This window comes from Cebidichthys violaceus, unplaced genomic scaffold (assembly GCF_023349555.1).
Source record: "Cebidichthys violaceus isolate CVI_PGR_0920_01 unplaced genomic scaffold, fCebVio1.0.p SCAF_2, whole genome shotgun sequence".
In the NCBI taxonomy this organism is placed as follows: Eukaryota; Metazoa; Chordata; class Actinopteri; order Perciformes; family Stichaeidae; genus Cebidichthys; species Cebidichthys violaceus.
Genome location: NW_027176372.1, coordinates 2,997,111 through 3,012,932, shown reverse-complemented (window position 1 = coordinate 3,012,932; position 15,822 = coordinate 2,997,111). Strand labels below are relative to the sequence as shown.

Genomic DNA, 15,822 nt, shown 5'->3' with positions numbered 1-15,822 from the left:
TGGAATACAATGCTTTAGTGAGTGAAGTGGATGCATCATAGGCATGGATTCTGTCTGAGAAAGGGGGACCGGCTGACTGACCATGGCGCTCACAGGTAGGGGCTTGGGCCGGTTTCATTTGATTTTACTGGCGCTGTGGACTCTGTCGCGGTACTCAGCGTCCAGCCAAGTCCGTCAAGAGTTCCAGGTCCTGGAGGAGCAGCCCGTCGGCACCTACGTGGGCACGATAGAGACCAAGCCCAGCTTCGCGTACCGCTTCAGCGAGAGCCACAAACTTTTTGCAATTAACGGCACCACCGGGGTCATTTACACCTCCTCGGTGATTGACAGGGAGCTCTTGCAGAGTGATGTCATCAACGTCGTGGTGCTGTCCAGCCAGCCCACGTACCCCACCGAGGTCCGGATAGTGGTTTTGGATATTAACGATAACTCTCCGGTGTTTCCAGACGCGTCGATCGTCGTTTCCTTCAAGGAGGACGCCAGCAGCGGCCGGCAAGTGATTCTGGACACCGCCACGGACTCTGACATTGGAAGTAACGGAGTTGATCACACCACGTACAGAATAGTGAAAGGCAACGAGCAGAGGAAATTCCGCCTGGATATTACAGTCAATCCTAGTGGAGAGGGGGCATTCTTGCACCTCGTCTCCACTGGAGGCTTGGACAGGGAAGTCACTCCCTTCTACCAGCTCCTGGTGGAAGTGGAGGACAAAGGGGACCCGAAAAAGTTTGGTTACCTGCAAGTGAACGTCACTATCCAAGACATAAATGACAACCCCCCTATTTTTGATCAAGACCAATATCAAAACAGTGTTTTTGAGGACGCAGCAGTGGGCTCTAGTATTCTGCAGATTACAGCATCAGATCAGGATGAGGGAGCCAATGCTGAGATCAGGTATTTTCTAGATGAGGGAACACCTTTCCAAATAGACCCCAAAGCCGGTACCATTATTATAAAAGAGGGTTTGAATTATGAGAGTAAGAAAGAGTACTCCCTGACTATTCATGCAGTAGACAACGGGGTGCCCTCTCTGTCAGGCAGAACAGAAGCCACGGTCAAACTTTTAGACGTGAACGATAACGACCCGGTAGTGAAGTTCAGGTATTTCCCCACGACCTCTAAATTTGCCTCCGTCGATGAAAACGCACAGATCGGCACAGTCGTGGCTCTGCTCACCGTTTCAGATTCGGACTCCCCCACAGCTAACGGCAACATATCCGTTTCAATCTTAGGGGGCAACGAGCAGAGGCACTTTGAAGTGCACACGTCCCCCGTGCCCAATTTAAGTCTGATTAAAGTGGCCAGTGTGTTGGACAGAGAGAGAATTTCCTCATACAACCTGACAGTGTCGGTGTCGGACAACGGCACGCCTGTTGCGAGGTCCTCCTTCGCCAGTCTGGTTATTTTTGTGAATGATATCAACGATCACCCACCCATATTCCAGCAAACACTGTACAGGGTAGATATCAGTGAAGACATACCAAAAGGCAGCTACATTAAAGGGGTTTCTGCAACGGACGGTGACTCCGGGCAGAATGCCAACCTGCGCTACTCCCTGGTGTCTGGAAACGCTTTGGGCTGGTTCTCCATCAGTGAAAACAGTGGTCTGGTGACCAGCGCCGCTTCGCTGGATAGGGAGATAGCATCTGAAATTGAGCTTAACATTAGCGCCAAAGACCAGGGGCTGCAGCCCAAGATTTCTTACACTAAACTAATAGTTAACATCACCGACGTGAACGACCAAGTGCCCACATTTACGCAGAGCACGTATCACGTTTCGCTGGTGGAGCACGCTCCTGCCGGCACTGAGCTGCTGGTGCTGTCGGCCTCGGACGACGACGTCGGGGCCAATGGAACTGTCCGGTTCTCATTTGACGCAGAGACTCCGGCCAGTGTCCAGGAGCTGTTTCGCCTGGACGCCTCGTCGGGGCGATTAAGCACGGCCGCGGAGCTAGACAGGGAGGACCAGGCCTCCTACTTACTTCACATCCAGGCAGCAGACGCGGGCAGCCCCCCTTTGCACTCTGTAGGGAGAGTCAACATCACCCTGAGGGATATTAATGACAATAGGCCGGTTTTCTACCCGGTGCAGTATTTTGCTAACGTGAAAGAGAACGAGCCCTCGGGCTCTTATGTAACCACCGTTTCAGCCACAGACCCCGATTTGGGTCGAAATGGCACACTGAAATATATCATTACAGCTGGGGATGCTTCCAAATTCCGCATTAATAGCAACACAGGGAAAATTACCACGCTTGTGCCCCTAGATAGAGAGGAGAAGACTGCTTACCAGCTGCAGGTGACAGCGGCAGATGGTAGCGGCCTGCGCTCACACACCCAGGCCATAGTGACCGTAACTGTCATTGACACGCAGGATAACCCCCCGGTCTTCAGCCAGGAAGTGTACAGTTTCGTCATGTTTGAAAACGTGGGCATCGGGACAGTTATAGGGACCGTGTCAGCCACTACTGTCGATCTGAACACAAACATTTCATATCTGATCACCTCAGGCGACCAGAGGGGGCTTTTTTTGGTGAACAGCGCAGGTCAGATCACAGCATCGAGCCAGATAGACAGAGAGGAGCAGGGCTTCTATCAGCTGAAGGTCGTAGCGAGAGCTGGGGAGATCACAGGAGAGGCCTTGGTTAACATCACGGTGAAGGACTTAAATGACAATGCCCCTCATTTTATTCACGCCGTGGAGCATGTGAGTGCGGTGGAAAACTGGAGCACGGGTCACGTCATATTCCAGGCCAAAGCGTCTGATCCTGATGAAGGCACAAACGGCGTGGTGCTTTACAGTCTCAAACAGAACCCCAAAGGCCTGTTTCACATTCACGAGAAGCACGGCCTCATCACGCTGACCGGGCCGCTGGAGGTCACCACGAGCTCTTACGAGGTCGAGGTCATCGCATCAGACACGGGGGTCCCCCAGCACACCTCCAGCCTCATCCTCATCGTCAGCGTTTATGACGTCAATGACAACTCGCCGGTGTTTGACCAGCTCTCGTATGAGGTCATCATCCTGGAGTCTGAGCCTGTCAACAGCCGCTTTTTCAAAGTGGAGGCCACCGACAAAGACTCTGGTCTCAATGGGGAGATTATGTACGACATCGCCGGTGGCAACACAGGCGATCTGTTTGGTATTTTTCCAGATGGGCAGCTGTACATCAAAGCAGAGCTGGACCGAGAGATACAAGACAGATATAACTTAGTGGTTGTGGCCAAAGACCGGGCTGTGGAGCCGCTAAGTGCCACCGTCAATGTCAGCGTGATTCTAGATGACGTCAACGACAACCGTCCCCTCTTTAACAGCACCAATTATGTGTTTCATTTTGAGGAAGAGCAGAAGAGGGGGTCGCTGGCTGGCCATGTTTTCGCCGAGGATAAGGACTTTGGCCCAAACAGCGAGGTGAGATACACGTTTGAGACTCCGCAGCCCAACTTTGAGCTGAACGCCATCACGGGGGAGTTGACCAGCACGCTGCAGTTTGATCGCGAGACGCTCATGAGACAAAGAGGCGCCGCCGTGTTCAGCTTCGTGGTCGTCTCGTCGGACCAGGGTCTCCCCAAGCCCCTCAGAGACCAGGCTAAAGTGCAAGTTTACATTCAAGACATCAACGACAACCCTCCTAAATTCACTAAAGACATTTACCAGGCCTCCATCTCAGAGTCGGCTCAAAACATGACTCAACTGCTGCGGGTCTCCGCCTCCGATGTGGATGAGAACAAAAACGGACTGGTTCTTTATCACATCTCCGAGGGCAACGAGGAAGGACAGTTCACTATTGATAGCAGCTCTGGACAAGTTACTTTAGTAGGAAAGCTGGACTATGAATCTACATCCTCCTATTCATTAAAAATCATAGCTGTTGATGCTGGAGCTGTGCCCCTGTCCTCCTCCTGTATGCTTAGCATCAGCATCCTGGACGAGAACGACAACTCCCCCTCCTTCCCTAAATCCTCACTGTCTGTGGACGTCCTGGAGAACATGAGGATAGGGGAGCTGGTGGCCTCGGTGACCGCCACTGATGCAGATTCTGGTCAGAACGCCGACATAACATACAGCATCACAGCCACAAACAACCACGGCACTTTCAGCATCAGCCCCAACACCGGCAGCATCTTTTTGGTTAAAAAGCTGGACTTTGAAACTCAGTCACTTTACAAACTCAACATCACCGCAAAGGACAACGGCAGACCAGCCCGCTCCTCTTCCGTTCCTGTGGTCATTCATGTCAGGGATTTTAACGACAACCCTCCCATATTTACCCCCGGTGACATTTTCAAATCCATCTCTGAAAATCTTCCCCTCTCGGCTTCAGTCATGACCATTACAGCTCACGACACAGATGCGGACATTAACGGGGAGCTGGAGTACTCCATTGTTCAACAGATTCCCCGGGGAGGTCACTTCAGCATTGATTCAAGCACCGGGCTCATATACACCAGCAAGGAAATCGACAGGGAGTTTTCAAATCTGTTCGAGCTGACAGTCAAAGCCACTGACCAGGCAGTTCCAGTTGAATTCCGCCGCTTTGCCCTGAAAAATGTCACAATTTGGGTCACAGACTTAAATGATAATGTCCCCACTTTTATGACCCAGAATGCCCTCGTGGCTGAGCCCAACATCGTCATCGGCTCCATCCTGACAACAGTGTTGGCCTTTGACCCCGACGACGGGGCAAACGGAGAAGTGGAGTACGAGCTTGTGGAAGGAGACTCTGACACTTTCATCATGGACAGATACAGCGGAGATATTCGTCTGGCCTCCCAGCTGGTACAGTCCCGACTCATGTACACGCTCACCGTGTCAGCCACCGACCACGGCAGCAGCCGCAAGACCTCCAGAACTGAGCTCACCATCATCCTCCAAGGGTTGGATGGGCCCGTTTTCTCCCAGCCAAAGTACATCACTATCCTCAAAGAGGGCCAGCCGCCGGGCACCAACGTCATCTCTCTGGACGCCTCGAGCCCGCGGGGCTCAGCCACCAAAGTGGAGTATTTCATCGTGGCGGTTCGCAGTGGCGGAAAAGCGGTGGGGCGCCTTTTCACCATCGGCCGGCACACTGGAGTGATACAGACGGCTGCAGAGCTGGACCGAGAACAAGGCTCCGACCTCTTCCTGGTGGATGTGTACGCCATCGAGACGGACGCCAGCCAGCCCAGAACGCAGCGTGCTGAGGTGAGTACACTGCTGACTTTTTCTATTCTCTAAAGGTACTGGAAAGCCACATTGAATTTAGCTTTATTGGTCTATTTGATCTGTTTGGCAGCGAGAGGGCATGAACTCACCCACTGGCATTTGTAAGAGACATTTGGATGGAATAAGTATAATGAGATCAAGGTTTGGACTGGGGGAGAAGAAAAAGGGGAGTGAGGCTGTCCAAGTCACACATAAAACAGAGCCACCTATTGCATTTGTCTGTGCATTAATTAAATTCTTTTTTTTTTTACTCATGGCTCTGCATTATATTAAATCATAGTGTTCTTGGACATGAGTAAGAAGGCCTTCCTTGGCAAGATAACTTTATTGTTCTCATTTCCAAAAACATACTAGCCATACAATTCATCTTGAATGTGCCTCCTCTAATATTTGAGCAGTCTTGGAAAGGGAAATGAGTGTTTGCATGTCTTCTGCACAAGCTCCTCTCCTGCCGCTATGGTAAACTGAAATATTCTTATCAGCGGATATGAACCGCACAAATCCCCCCCCAAAAAAAGGACCACTTTTTAATTTCCCCGCTGTAGACGTAAATCATTCAGGGCTGCTGTTTCAGGTTCAAGGCCCCTTGATGGTTTCCCCAGTGTCTCAAGTTGGAGAGTAATTCATAAGGTCTTCCTGTGCAGGTATGCATCATCATTGCCAGTATTACTTTGAGCCCTTGAGCCTGAGGCTGTTTTGGCACCGGGGTGGTCTTGGGGTACCTTTTTTGTACCACAGGGAACCGCTCCACAGGCAATAAGTGACCATTAAAATTGGGTGACCTCTTAAGGCTCTGTGAAAAGACGCTGAGGGCAGAGTCAGTGAAACTTAAGCCGTCCACTGAGTTTGCATTATGCGATGCACCTTTTTTCAGGTTTTCCCTACAGAAAGAGGGAGTCATATTCTCTGAAGTGTAATGCAGGAACCCTAAACCCACATTTGGGTGGCTAAGGCCGCCAGTCAAATGAAAAACAAATGTGAGTCTATATATATATATATGTTTTGGAATTTTTAAGCAGGACTTGAAATGCCATATTATTACAGGCTTGGTGGCACACACGCTGCATATAAAATAGACTTCTCAGAGCAAAAACAAAAAAAAAAGGTGTAAGCTTCTTCTTCTCTTGAGAAATGTGTTTTGTGTTACCGCATTTCAAAAATGCCCGACGTGAAATGATTTAAGCGGAATGTCTTTGACAGTCGTTATTGATGCCTTCTCAACCACTGCAGACGTTGAAAACTGAAATCTAATACAGCAATCAGTTATTTGCAGACAAACTCGACACGTTATTGAAATCGAGGATTACTTTGCAAAAATCGTGTTAGCTGAGTTAACTTATAGTTTTTGCACGGGCCAAATGGGAATATCAAATGCTCCCTCACTTTGCCTGCAGCGAAGATGGCAATCTGCTTTCCTGCAGACTCTACTGTCGGGCTAATGAGAGAATATAGCGCTTCAGTGCTCGCTTTCCCAAACATTAAACTCTAGATTGGTTTCATGCTAAGCTTGAACTTTCTCACCCCGTGGAGAAATGACTTTACCATACCACCTGGCTGAGTAGTCAGTCCCTCCAGTTTGAGAAGCGTGAGATCTAATAACTTGGAGGAATTCAAATGACCTTCCACATTTGGAAATGTGGGCCGGTTTTTAAGCTGAAATGCAACAGTCTTTACAGCCGTAGTGTTATTAGCAAAATGCACAGGTCATATTCATACTATTTGTATCTCCTCCGTCAACAGGATCTCAAAGGACCGTGTGGTACAATAGTGTAAACCTTCAGACTTAGACTAATGTTTTTCCAGTGCAGTGTTTATACACCAGATACCCGGTAGCAACTGGGGGATTATTTCCACCCCTGGGGTTGTGACCCTTTCACATTCTCCATTTCCCATTCTCCCCATTGATTGCATGCATGAGGGAAAGCTGGCATTTTTGTACCGCTCCTATGCACCATGTGTGATGTTTTGGAAATACTTAAACAAAGAGAATTTGGCCGGACATGTGTTATCGACGGTCGTGATCTTAAACAACTCAGGCCTGTGCAGTGGAAAGAGTCGGGTTTTTTTTCCTGACCTTCTTGGCATCCTAGAAAGTTTCATTGTCAGTGATTTGTTGATTAGATCTGTATGTCGCATGACTGATGGGACTTTTGTCTCACATCTGGGTCACGTATGATGTGCAGTGGGCATTTCTTTTAGCCAGCCAGTGTTTGTGAAATGCTTAACAGAAATGTAGATGATCATATTTGGTTGTTTTACTTCAGCAGCTTCTAAGTGTCTCGGAATGTCAAACGAATGACTTCATCACCCAGAAATCTTTTGTGTTTCTTCCTCTTAAAGCTGGTACAATCAACAGTTATGAGAGAAAATCTCTTGGCAGCAGAATCATCCATTGTTGGTGAATCCAGATTCCATTCATAGAGTTCAGGAGGATGTGTTTTTTTTTTTCATTTCACTCCAAGTTTTGATTCATCACATCCTTCAATGTCCTTGTTTGGAGTTGGAAACCTTTCCCCCCATAACTCAAGGATCTATTCCACTTTTGGCCTCAATGTAATCAGTGACGTGACAGCCGGTGTTTCCCATCAGCTGTGGAAGACAAAACACCTGCATATCACTGATTGGGCTATGAGCAAAAGTGTAATGTGCTGTAAAGCAATTAGACTTTTTAAAATGTTTCTTTGCTGATGTTACTGCAAAGACGAGGCACCAAAGGCAAAGGTTAAAGCCAGAAGGCGCTCAGAGTAGTATGTTCATTTCGTACATTATGGTCCATTTAGAGTCAAATAGACCATAAAGCAGGGTGTGCATTAGGGCGGGGCTACCTTGTGATTGACAGGTTGCTATCACGACGTTGTCTGGTCTGAGAGTTGTCCACGTTTTTTGTCTCGCATCTTAAACCCTTTTTCAGTGTGTTTTCAGTTCGTGAAAGGTCATTTTAACATTTTAGCCGCCGGGAAATGTCTTATTCAGCGTTCGGTAGAACTTAGCTCCATCCTCCATCATGTCACTTCTGGTTGTAAAACATCAAACTCGAGGCTTCAAAATGGTAGTCCACAAACCAATGGGTGACTTCGTTCCCTATGTCCCCTTCTTAAATACAGTCTATGCTGAAAACGTGGTGGTGTACTCCTTTAAAGAAAGAAATGTAATCATGAAAAATAATCTGTTTCTTGTCCTCTACTCTTTCCCTTCATCTGCCACCTCACATCCAACCCCTCCAGCCCAGACTGCTGCAACTGTTTTCTTAAACTCACTGTGAATCAAAATGAAGTGCTGTTTTTTTTTCGGAGAGGCCCGCAAAGTGCCACATCAGTCCTTGCCCCATCCTCTTAAAGGCATTGTTCTCCCCAGAAAGTAAACACAGTCGGAGTGTTCAACAGGCCTTCCTTTGTTTTGCCTTCGCAGATAAAGTGTTGCACTGCCCCCGGCCGCGGATCGGGAGGCTTTTGTTTTTTTTTTGGTCTGTGCCAGCGTCTTGCCTTGGCAGATTTAGGAGTGTGTATGGATGCCCCTGTCAGCCAGCTTTCCTCCCCTCCCATCACCGGTGAGAGACGTACGGTAGAGCTGCTTGTGAGCATGAAGAAAGAAACGGGGGTTTTGGGAGGGTTCTGGACATGTCAGACGGTGTTATTGGGAGTTGTGGGAATGAAGGAAAAGGAGGGGCCGAGGGAGACAGTTTTAGGAGGGTCCTGGAAGGGCCAGACACAGCCGGCGTTGCAAGGAATCATGGGAAGGAAGAGGCAAGGGCAGAGCTCTTGATCATGTCCCTAGGCAGGTGGGAGCAAGAGCGCTGTATCTGCCTGTCCTGTGCTTTTAGAACGTCACAGTCAGGGAATGCATGATGACTGAGGCAGATATAGAAATAAGCGTTGCTACGCATGGCTTCAGCTCTGTTACATCCCCTCTCCTCTTTGTTTCGTTGTATATCTCTCTGTCTTTGCATCTCTTTTGTGTCTGCCTAGCCTGCTTTGTGTCTGTGGGAATCTGTTTGTGTCTCTCTCTCTGTGTTGTGGATCAAGTCTGATTCATGAAATCTCATTGGCGAACAAACTTCAAAGTCTGCTTTTCTTTCTGCCTCTCTTTCATTCCCTCTTCTGCTCTCCCCGTGTTTGTGCGATGCTGAACCTCATCCGACATGAAGGGAAATGTGATTCGGACATTTTTTTTTTAGAGAAGATGGAGGACGGGGCGAGATAAAAAAAACACCAGCCAGGTCAGCGATGCAGGGAGGAGAAGGTCATGAGCGGCCGGACAATACGATACGGATGCTGGTTTCTGTGTTGTGTCCGTGTGTGCGTGTGTGCGTGTGTGTGTGTGTGTGTGTGTGTGTGTGTGAGAGAGTATTAATACAAATTGAAATATTGATGACTACAGTTCCCAGAGAAAGGTGGAACAGTGATACTGATAGCCCCCTAAGTGCAGCATTTACTGTTCTTTGTCGAATCAAACTGAACACAAAAGAACCGCTTTGATTACATTGGATTCATACACAAGCTTAGTATTAAAATTTCATGTTCCTCAGAAGGGACATTTTACAACAACTGGAAGAGGAATGATGCAGAACAAACTGCCTCCTCGTGTATTGTAATTCATGGTCTAATTGTGTGTGTGTGTGTGTGTGTGTGTCTCACTAAGTGTGCTCATCTGCTTGAGAATTGGGTGGTAACGGTCCAGTCCGACCGTGACCAGGGTAATAATTCACCCAGCAATCCGTCTGGACACGCCTTTTGGAGATGGTCATCGAGGAGGTGAGCGTCTGCTCGGCCCTCCTGGTAGGTGGTCGATCCGGGTGAACCTGCTGGTGAGCGCAGGTTGTCCCAGAGCGGCCGTCCGTTTTTACGAGACAATCGCCATAAAAGTTGGATAAACATTCGCTCATGCGTAGATGCGTGCAAGCAAATGCTGCCAAATACACACACACACACACACACACACTGACCACAAGTTCAAACTCTCTCTCAAGTGCAGGAAGACTTTAAATGGTAACCACTGTCAAAATAATTCAGCTTTCATTTAGATTATTTTGATTATGTTAGTGTCAAATAAGATCATTGGGATACTTTGTGACTGCTTTTCTGCAGATTCAAACTGAGCCTTAATGACTTTCTTTCTCTCTTTTTTTTTTTTTACACAAGGCTGTTTGTTAGTGTTTGTCTTGTTCCATTTATTTTGTGGAACAGCGTAGCTCTGTTTGGAAACGTTCCGGCTGCTCTCCATCTCATTTGACGCACTTCAGATGAACATTAAAGTGACGCTTCTTTGGGCTTTTTTTTCTATCGAGCTCTTATAGCTTTAAGTCTCTTAAAGTTGTAACCGTAGCTGTTTCACATTGCACCAATGTTTGCCTCTTAGCGACTGGCACAGCTCACGGTACGCATTTGTCAAACTCTTGGGGGCTGAAAGGTCGCGAGCGGGGGCCGCATTGTTCTGCCGCGGCATGTTCTTGAAAGTTAAGCCAAGTGTCACGCTGGAAATGAAAGAGCAAAACTAACTTTTTTTTGGCCACGAGCCACAATGGCTGTTCAGTCAGTTTTGGTATTTGACAAACCAGGCAGAGCTTCAGAAGAGATTAAGATCTTTGTACATGGCTGGTTACCTGCTCAAGTGACTGAGGAGTCACAGTCATTGTCCATGACATTGGATCGTGGCTCAGGCTGGGGATTGTTAGAAGTTTGTCAAACTCTTGTGCCGATACAATGAACGAATTTTGATACTGATACTACAATGTATATTTCTCATATTTGATGATATATAAATTATATTTAGTTGGATACCTTAATTTGTGGTGGCCAACCTTTTTTGGGCTTTTGACTTTTTATTATAAGCAATGTGTTTGTGACCAGTTCAACCAAAGAGCAAAGGCAACCCAGTCGCCAGAAACAAAGTTGGCATTGTACGTTTCTAGACGTCCCTGGATACGTTGAATTTCAATGTTTCTGAACCAAAAACACGTTTCTAATTTAAATTTCATACTAGCCTTTTATCATGCTTGCAGAAACGCACAATGACGCGTGGTTAACGTTGTGAAAGGGTTGGTTAGGTTTAGGCAAACGTCATGTAACAACCGTAACAACGTAACTAGGTTGACTAAATAATACCTGCGGTCTCCTGGGTGAAAGTCCTGTGTTTGTTTGACCCGTCCACCAACTCTCCCACCTGCCCTTATCTTGCTCGATATACTCGTTATTGAACTTTCATTAACGGCCGCTCGATATATATACCGAGTCACATGCTCCGACCGAATCCAAAAAACATCCACATTTTGGTTTGCAGAAACGTACAATGCCAACTTTTTGCCAAACTTAACTTCGCTGGTAATTGGCAAAAAAAAAAAAAAAAAAGAAATAACAAAGATTACACTTGATGCAAAGAGAAACATAATTTTGAAGTCCCAGAAATGTTTTTTTTTAACTCTTGTATAACCTGTTAGTCATCTCGTGACACTAGTCGTGACCTCTTGTGGTGATCACAACCCCCTGATTGGAAGGTCTCTATCAACAAGCAGTGACAAAGACTTTTCTTCCTGTCCCATGTTCAACACACAGCCCCAGTTCTGGAATCAGTAAAAATCCAGATATTGTTTGATTTAGTAAAAGTAAACTTAAGTAAAAGCGCACAAAATTACCTTTTGAGACTTTGTAGCGCTCACTGTATTGTCTTCTGTGGCAAACTGAATTGTCTTGGTGTGGTAACTCCACCCTGCTGCTTCTCTAAACAGGTTAAAGCAGAAATTATTTACACACTCTATTTTTAAACTCGGTTTACCGCAAAATGATGTTTATAAAAGGAATGCGCATGTATATTAAAAGAAAAGTCTTTCAGCTCCGCGGTTGACTGTCCGCAGACTTTTTTTTTTTGTCTTTCATTTCTTGCCCCCTTTCTGCCTCATGCAAAGTCAATGCAAGACCTCGGGTTAGAATAATAAATGAATGTGGCCAGAGCTGTGCATGCTCCGCAGAGTTTTGCATCATCGGGTTTATTTTCACATCAGAGATACATTTCTCTTGTTTCTGTGACTTTGATTGTCACGCCTCATTTGGGAGGGGTCATTCCTCCGTCTTAAAAAGCACATGTGCTCGGACCAAATGTGCGACTGAAACAGTGTTAACCTCCGTCCGGGAATGCCTTTTCTCCTTTGGTACCGCAGATTCAGGCGTGATCAAAATGGAGCCGTTTTACCGTTTTTGTACCGGCAGGGAGGGATTTCTTCAAGTGCGGGTTTAGACTGGTCCATCAGAAGCTGTGATCTAAGGTTTCCACGCTTTATAGCCTCTCAACCGCAGCAAGGTTGATCGGGAGTAGTTGAAGTGGGAATGATCAGGTACGGTGATGATTTGGGTCGTACATTCCCCCCCCCCCGAGCAAGAGCTACGCGGGGAAATAAATCCTTGCCCGAGTATGACTACATCCCAGAGATTTCTTCATCACTTTTCTCTGCGCTGCTCTGACTGTGAAGGGACCATAAAATATGCCCAAGTCTGTCCAGCTTTGGGAAAACAAAAAAAAAAAAGAATGTTCCACTACTTTCACTTGTAAAACGAAGGGAGGTAGAGAGAAAGGAGGGAGAGCGGAGGGTTGATTTTGGCACATGCTCTCAGCGGTAATAATGGATCCCAGCTACAGAATGATTTGTTCTTCCACGTGACTTACCGAGCTCTCTAGCGTCAACAAACACTCCAACACATCCACATGCAGAAATACACACAGCCCATTCCCATTGTTTTCGGAGCTCGGGCTTCACCGTGCCGCCTCGTTGACCCGTCTCTCTCCTCTGTCTATCTGCTTTCTGTCTTTTAAAAAAAGAAGAAGCTCCTGCTCTTCTGCACACCTCACTTCCCGCCGGCCGTCCATCAACCGGCAACACCGAAGTGACATTTAGTGCGGTCGCAGATCCTCCCTCCTACAGGGACATCCAACGAGAAGGGGAGAGAGAGAGAGAGAGAGAGGGTGTGCAGTTTCTGCATCGTGTGCAGAGTTCTCACGCACACACACACACACACACACACACACACACACAGAAACGAGCACACACACACACACACCTCATCTGGTAAGACGAGCGACCCCGTGGCAGGAAGAGGTATCTCCCACAGCCCGGACGGACAATTTAGGAGCTAGATGGGAGATGGAGGGAGGAAAAAGAAGGGGGGAAGGAAAAGGGGGGGAGGGCTGGAGTAGGGCTTTAGTGTCAGAGGCAGGAGACAAGCAAAGATAGACTGGCACCAGCGAGCGAGAGCCCGTGTTATTGTTATCTCCCCTCTTATTTTATGAGTTTTCCATCAGGGGATCCGCTGCAGCTCCCGCTCTGCGCGCAGCTCACGCTCTCACTTTATTAAGAGGTTAAGCGTATTGTGATTCAGCATTTGTACCGAGCTCATTTTTTTTTTTCTTTAATGTTTTCTAGTTGTGTTGTTGTGATTGTTTCTTTTCAAGCTTTCAAAATCTTTTCCTCGCTTGCTCTGCTGTGAAGGTCCTAACTCAAAAGAAACAGAATAAGCCAAGCCACAGTCGGTTCGCAGCTGCTTTCAATTTTGGAATTGAAATATTTCTGCTTTCAAAATGTCCCAGCGTGACTTTTCCGGCACTGGATTTCTATGCAAGTTGTTAGATTTTTTTAAAATCATGCAAGAGTGTTGGTCATAATTATGTTCATGCGCTCCGTTTGGCAGCTTGTTGGCCTTTTCTCAGACCGTGACGATCCACTGACCTAGTCGAGTTTTCCCCTAATTATTTCTGTTTTGTATTTATTCAACGCTTCTTATTTTCTTAATGCTTTCTTCCCTTTGTTTCCAAATCCTTCATACCTTTCTTTTATGAAGAGGTACTTGTGTTGCGTTATTTACCTCTAAATACCCCCATCAACCCAGCAGTGTGCAATCCGTTCTGCAGCCAAACATTGTTTAAAACCACAGAACTTCATTACAAATTCTTGTGGAGATCCCAAAGTTTCCAAAAAATTGGGGCAAAAAAAGTGTATAAATGATGTGCTAATCATCTAAAACATTCCCACGTATTATTGCAATAATGCATCCGTAAAAAACAGAGTCTTGGGTTTCGATATTTCACTCTGTGTAAACATCATATAGCTTCATTTAAGAGCTGGAACAACAGAATGTGTGTGATAGTGTCTCAAAAACATAAGGAGGGATAAACAAAGTTAAAGGGTCAGTTCACCTGAATACAAATAACACATTTTCTCATTTACCTCTATGCATGCAGGTCGTTTGGTTGTTATTTGCTCAGATTCTGACACATCTGTCTCTGAGGTTTCACCATCCAAAACTGGCCAAATGATGCCAAAATCTGCACTATAACATATTATTAGAGGTAAGTGAGATTACGGGGGGGTTTCTTTCCCCTCATTTGGGTGAACCGACCCTTTAAGCTGAACTGACAGGTGCTCCTCATCAGGTGTTTCTGTGCGGCGGCGTCGACTTACAGCCGCGCAGGCTTCCCTCCCCGTTAAGCTGCGTGTACGCATCGTCCTCCCACGGGTCGCTTTTTGCAGAAAGGCTGCGGTTGTTTGAGCACGTAGCCGAGTGGAACGTCTCGGAGGAAAAATAGCTTGTGGTGACCGAGACAATAACTGCAGAGCGTGAGCCTCACTTTGGAGGATTATTATCTCATTCAAGGAGATTCTTGGATCAGAGTGCTGGCGCGGCTGCTCTGTATTTCCAAAGCAATAATCTTGTTGTTTTTTTTTTGTTTCAGTGAAATATCATAGAGCGCCCTGGATGCAAGCTTTGCGTTCAAACATCCCCATCTTGCCCGGTGAACTTGTGCGGCTCTGTATGGCGGCCGGCAGAGGGGTCGGCCCTCGATGGCAAAAAAAAAACAAAAACACCGTGTTTGCACAAATTTCTAACGACCGATCTGTCAGAAACGGAGAGCGGAAAAGAGCTCCTGGCTGGTGAAAGCGACCTTCCTCTCCCCCTTCTCCAGTTGGACTTGTTTAATTGAAACCAGCCGGTGAGGGTTCTGGGCAGCTGATGTGCGGGTCCAGTCAACGTGACTCAGGCTCTCCCAAACAATCGGGAGGGGGGGGGGGTACCTGAGCCGCCCTCCCTCGCCTCTGTTGTCAGACATGTTTTTTATTAAAGCTGGTGATATCTCAAGCAGCAAACTGAGAAGAAGGTGTGACAGTGTTTGAGCTCTGAGCTGTGGCTCCGGTCTCCATTACACTCGTTGACATTGAGCTATTTTTACTCTTTTCACGTCTTCTTTCCTTTCTTTTTCTTTTTTTGCCCACTCTGTGATTTTCCTTTGCAAATGCGTGGAGTGGCCTAATTTCAGCAGGCTCTATTGTGTGTGTGTGTGTGTGTGTGTGTGTGTGGACGTCCTGGTGTTATTTAAGTGCGAGCTCTTCTGAAAGTTGACTTTATGGTCTCTTCTTTCAAACACTGGGCTATTCTGACTTTCGATGCATTGCTTGTGTTCGTGTGCCTGCTTGCTCACATGCATATGTCATTATAACGGCACTGTTCTTGCATACCTTTTTGCACAATCGACCAAAATCTTGGCGCCCTCTGCTCATTTTTTCTGCACTTATCATGCTTGGTGTCTCTGGCACTAACGCCTTGATGAAGATGAAGGAAAAAAACAATAGCAGCCCA

At 46.9% G+C, this 15,822-nt stretch overlaps 1 protein-coding gene across 1 annotated transcript in view; it reads left to right on the top strand.

Annotated features, from left to right (window-relative positions):
* Positions 1-82: 82 nt before the first annotated feature.
* Positions 83-15,822, top strand: part of fat4 (FAT atypical cadherin 4) — a 101,333-nt gene continuing 85,593 nt past the window's right edge. The window contains exon 1 of the mRNA XM_068715310.1: positions 83-5,185. Coding sequence (XP_068571411.1) covers positions 83-5,185 — 5,103 coding nt within the window. The remainder of the gene's footprint in view (positions 5,186-15,822) is intronic.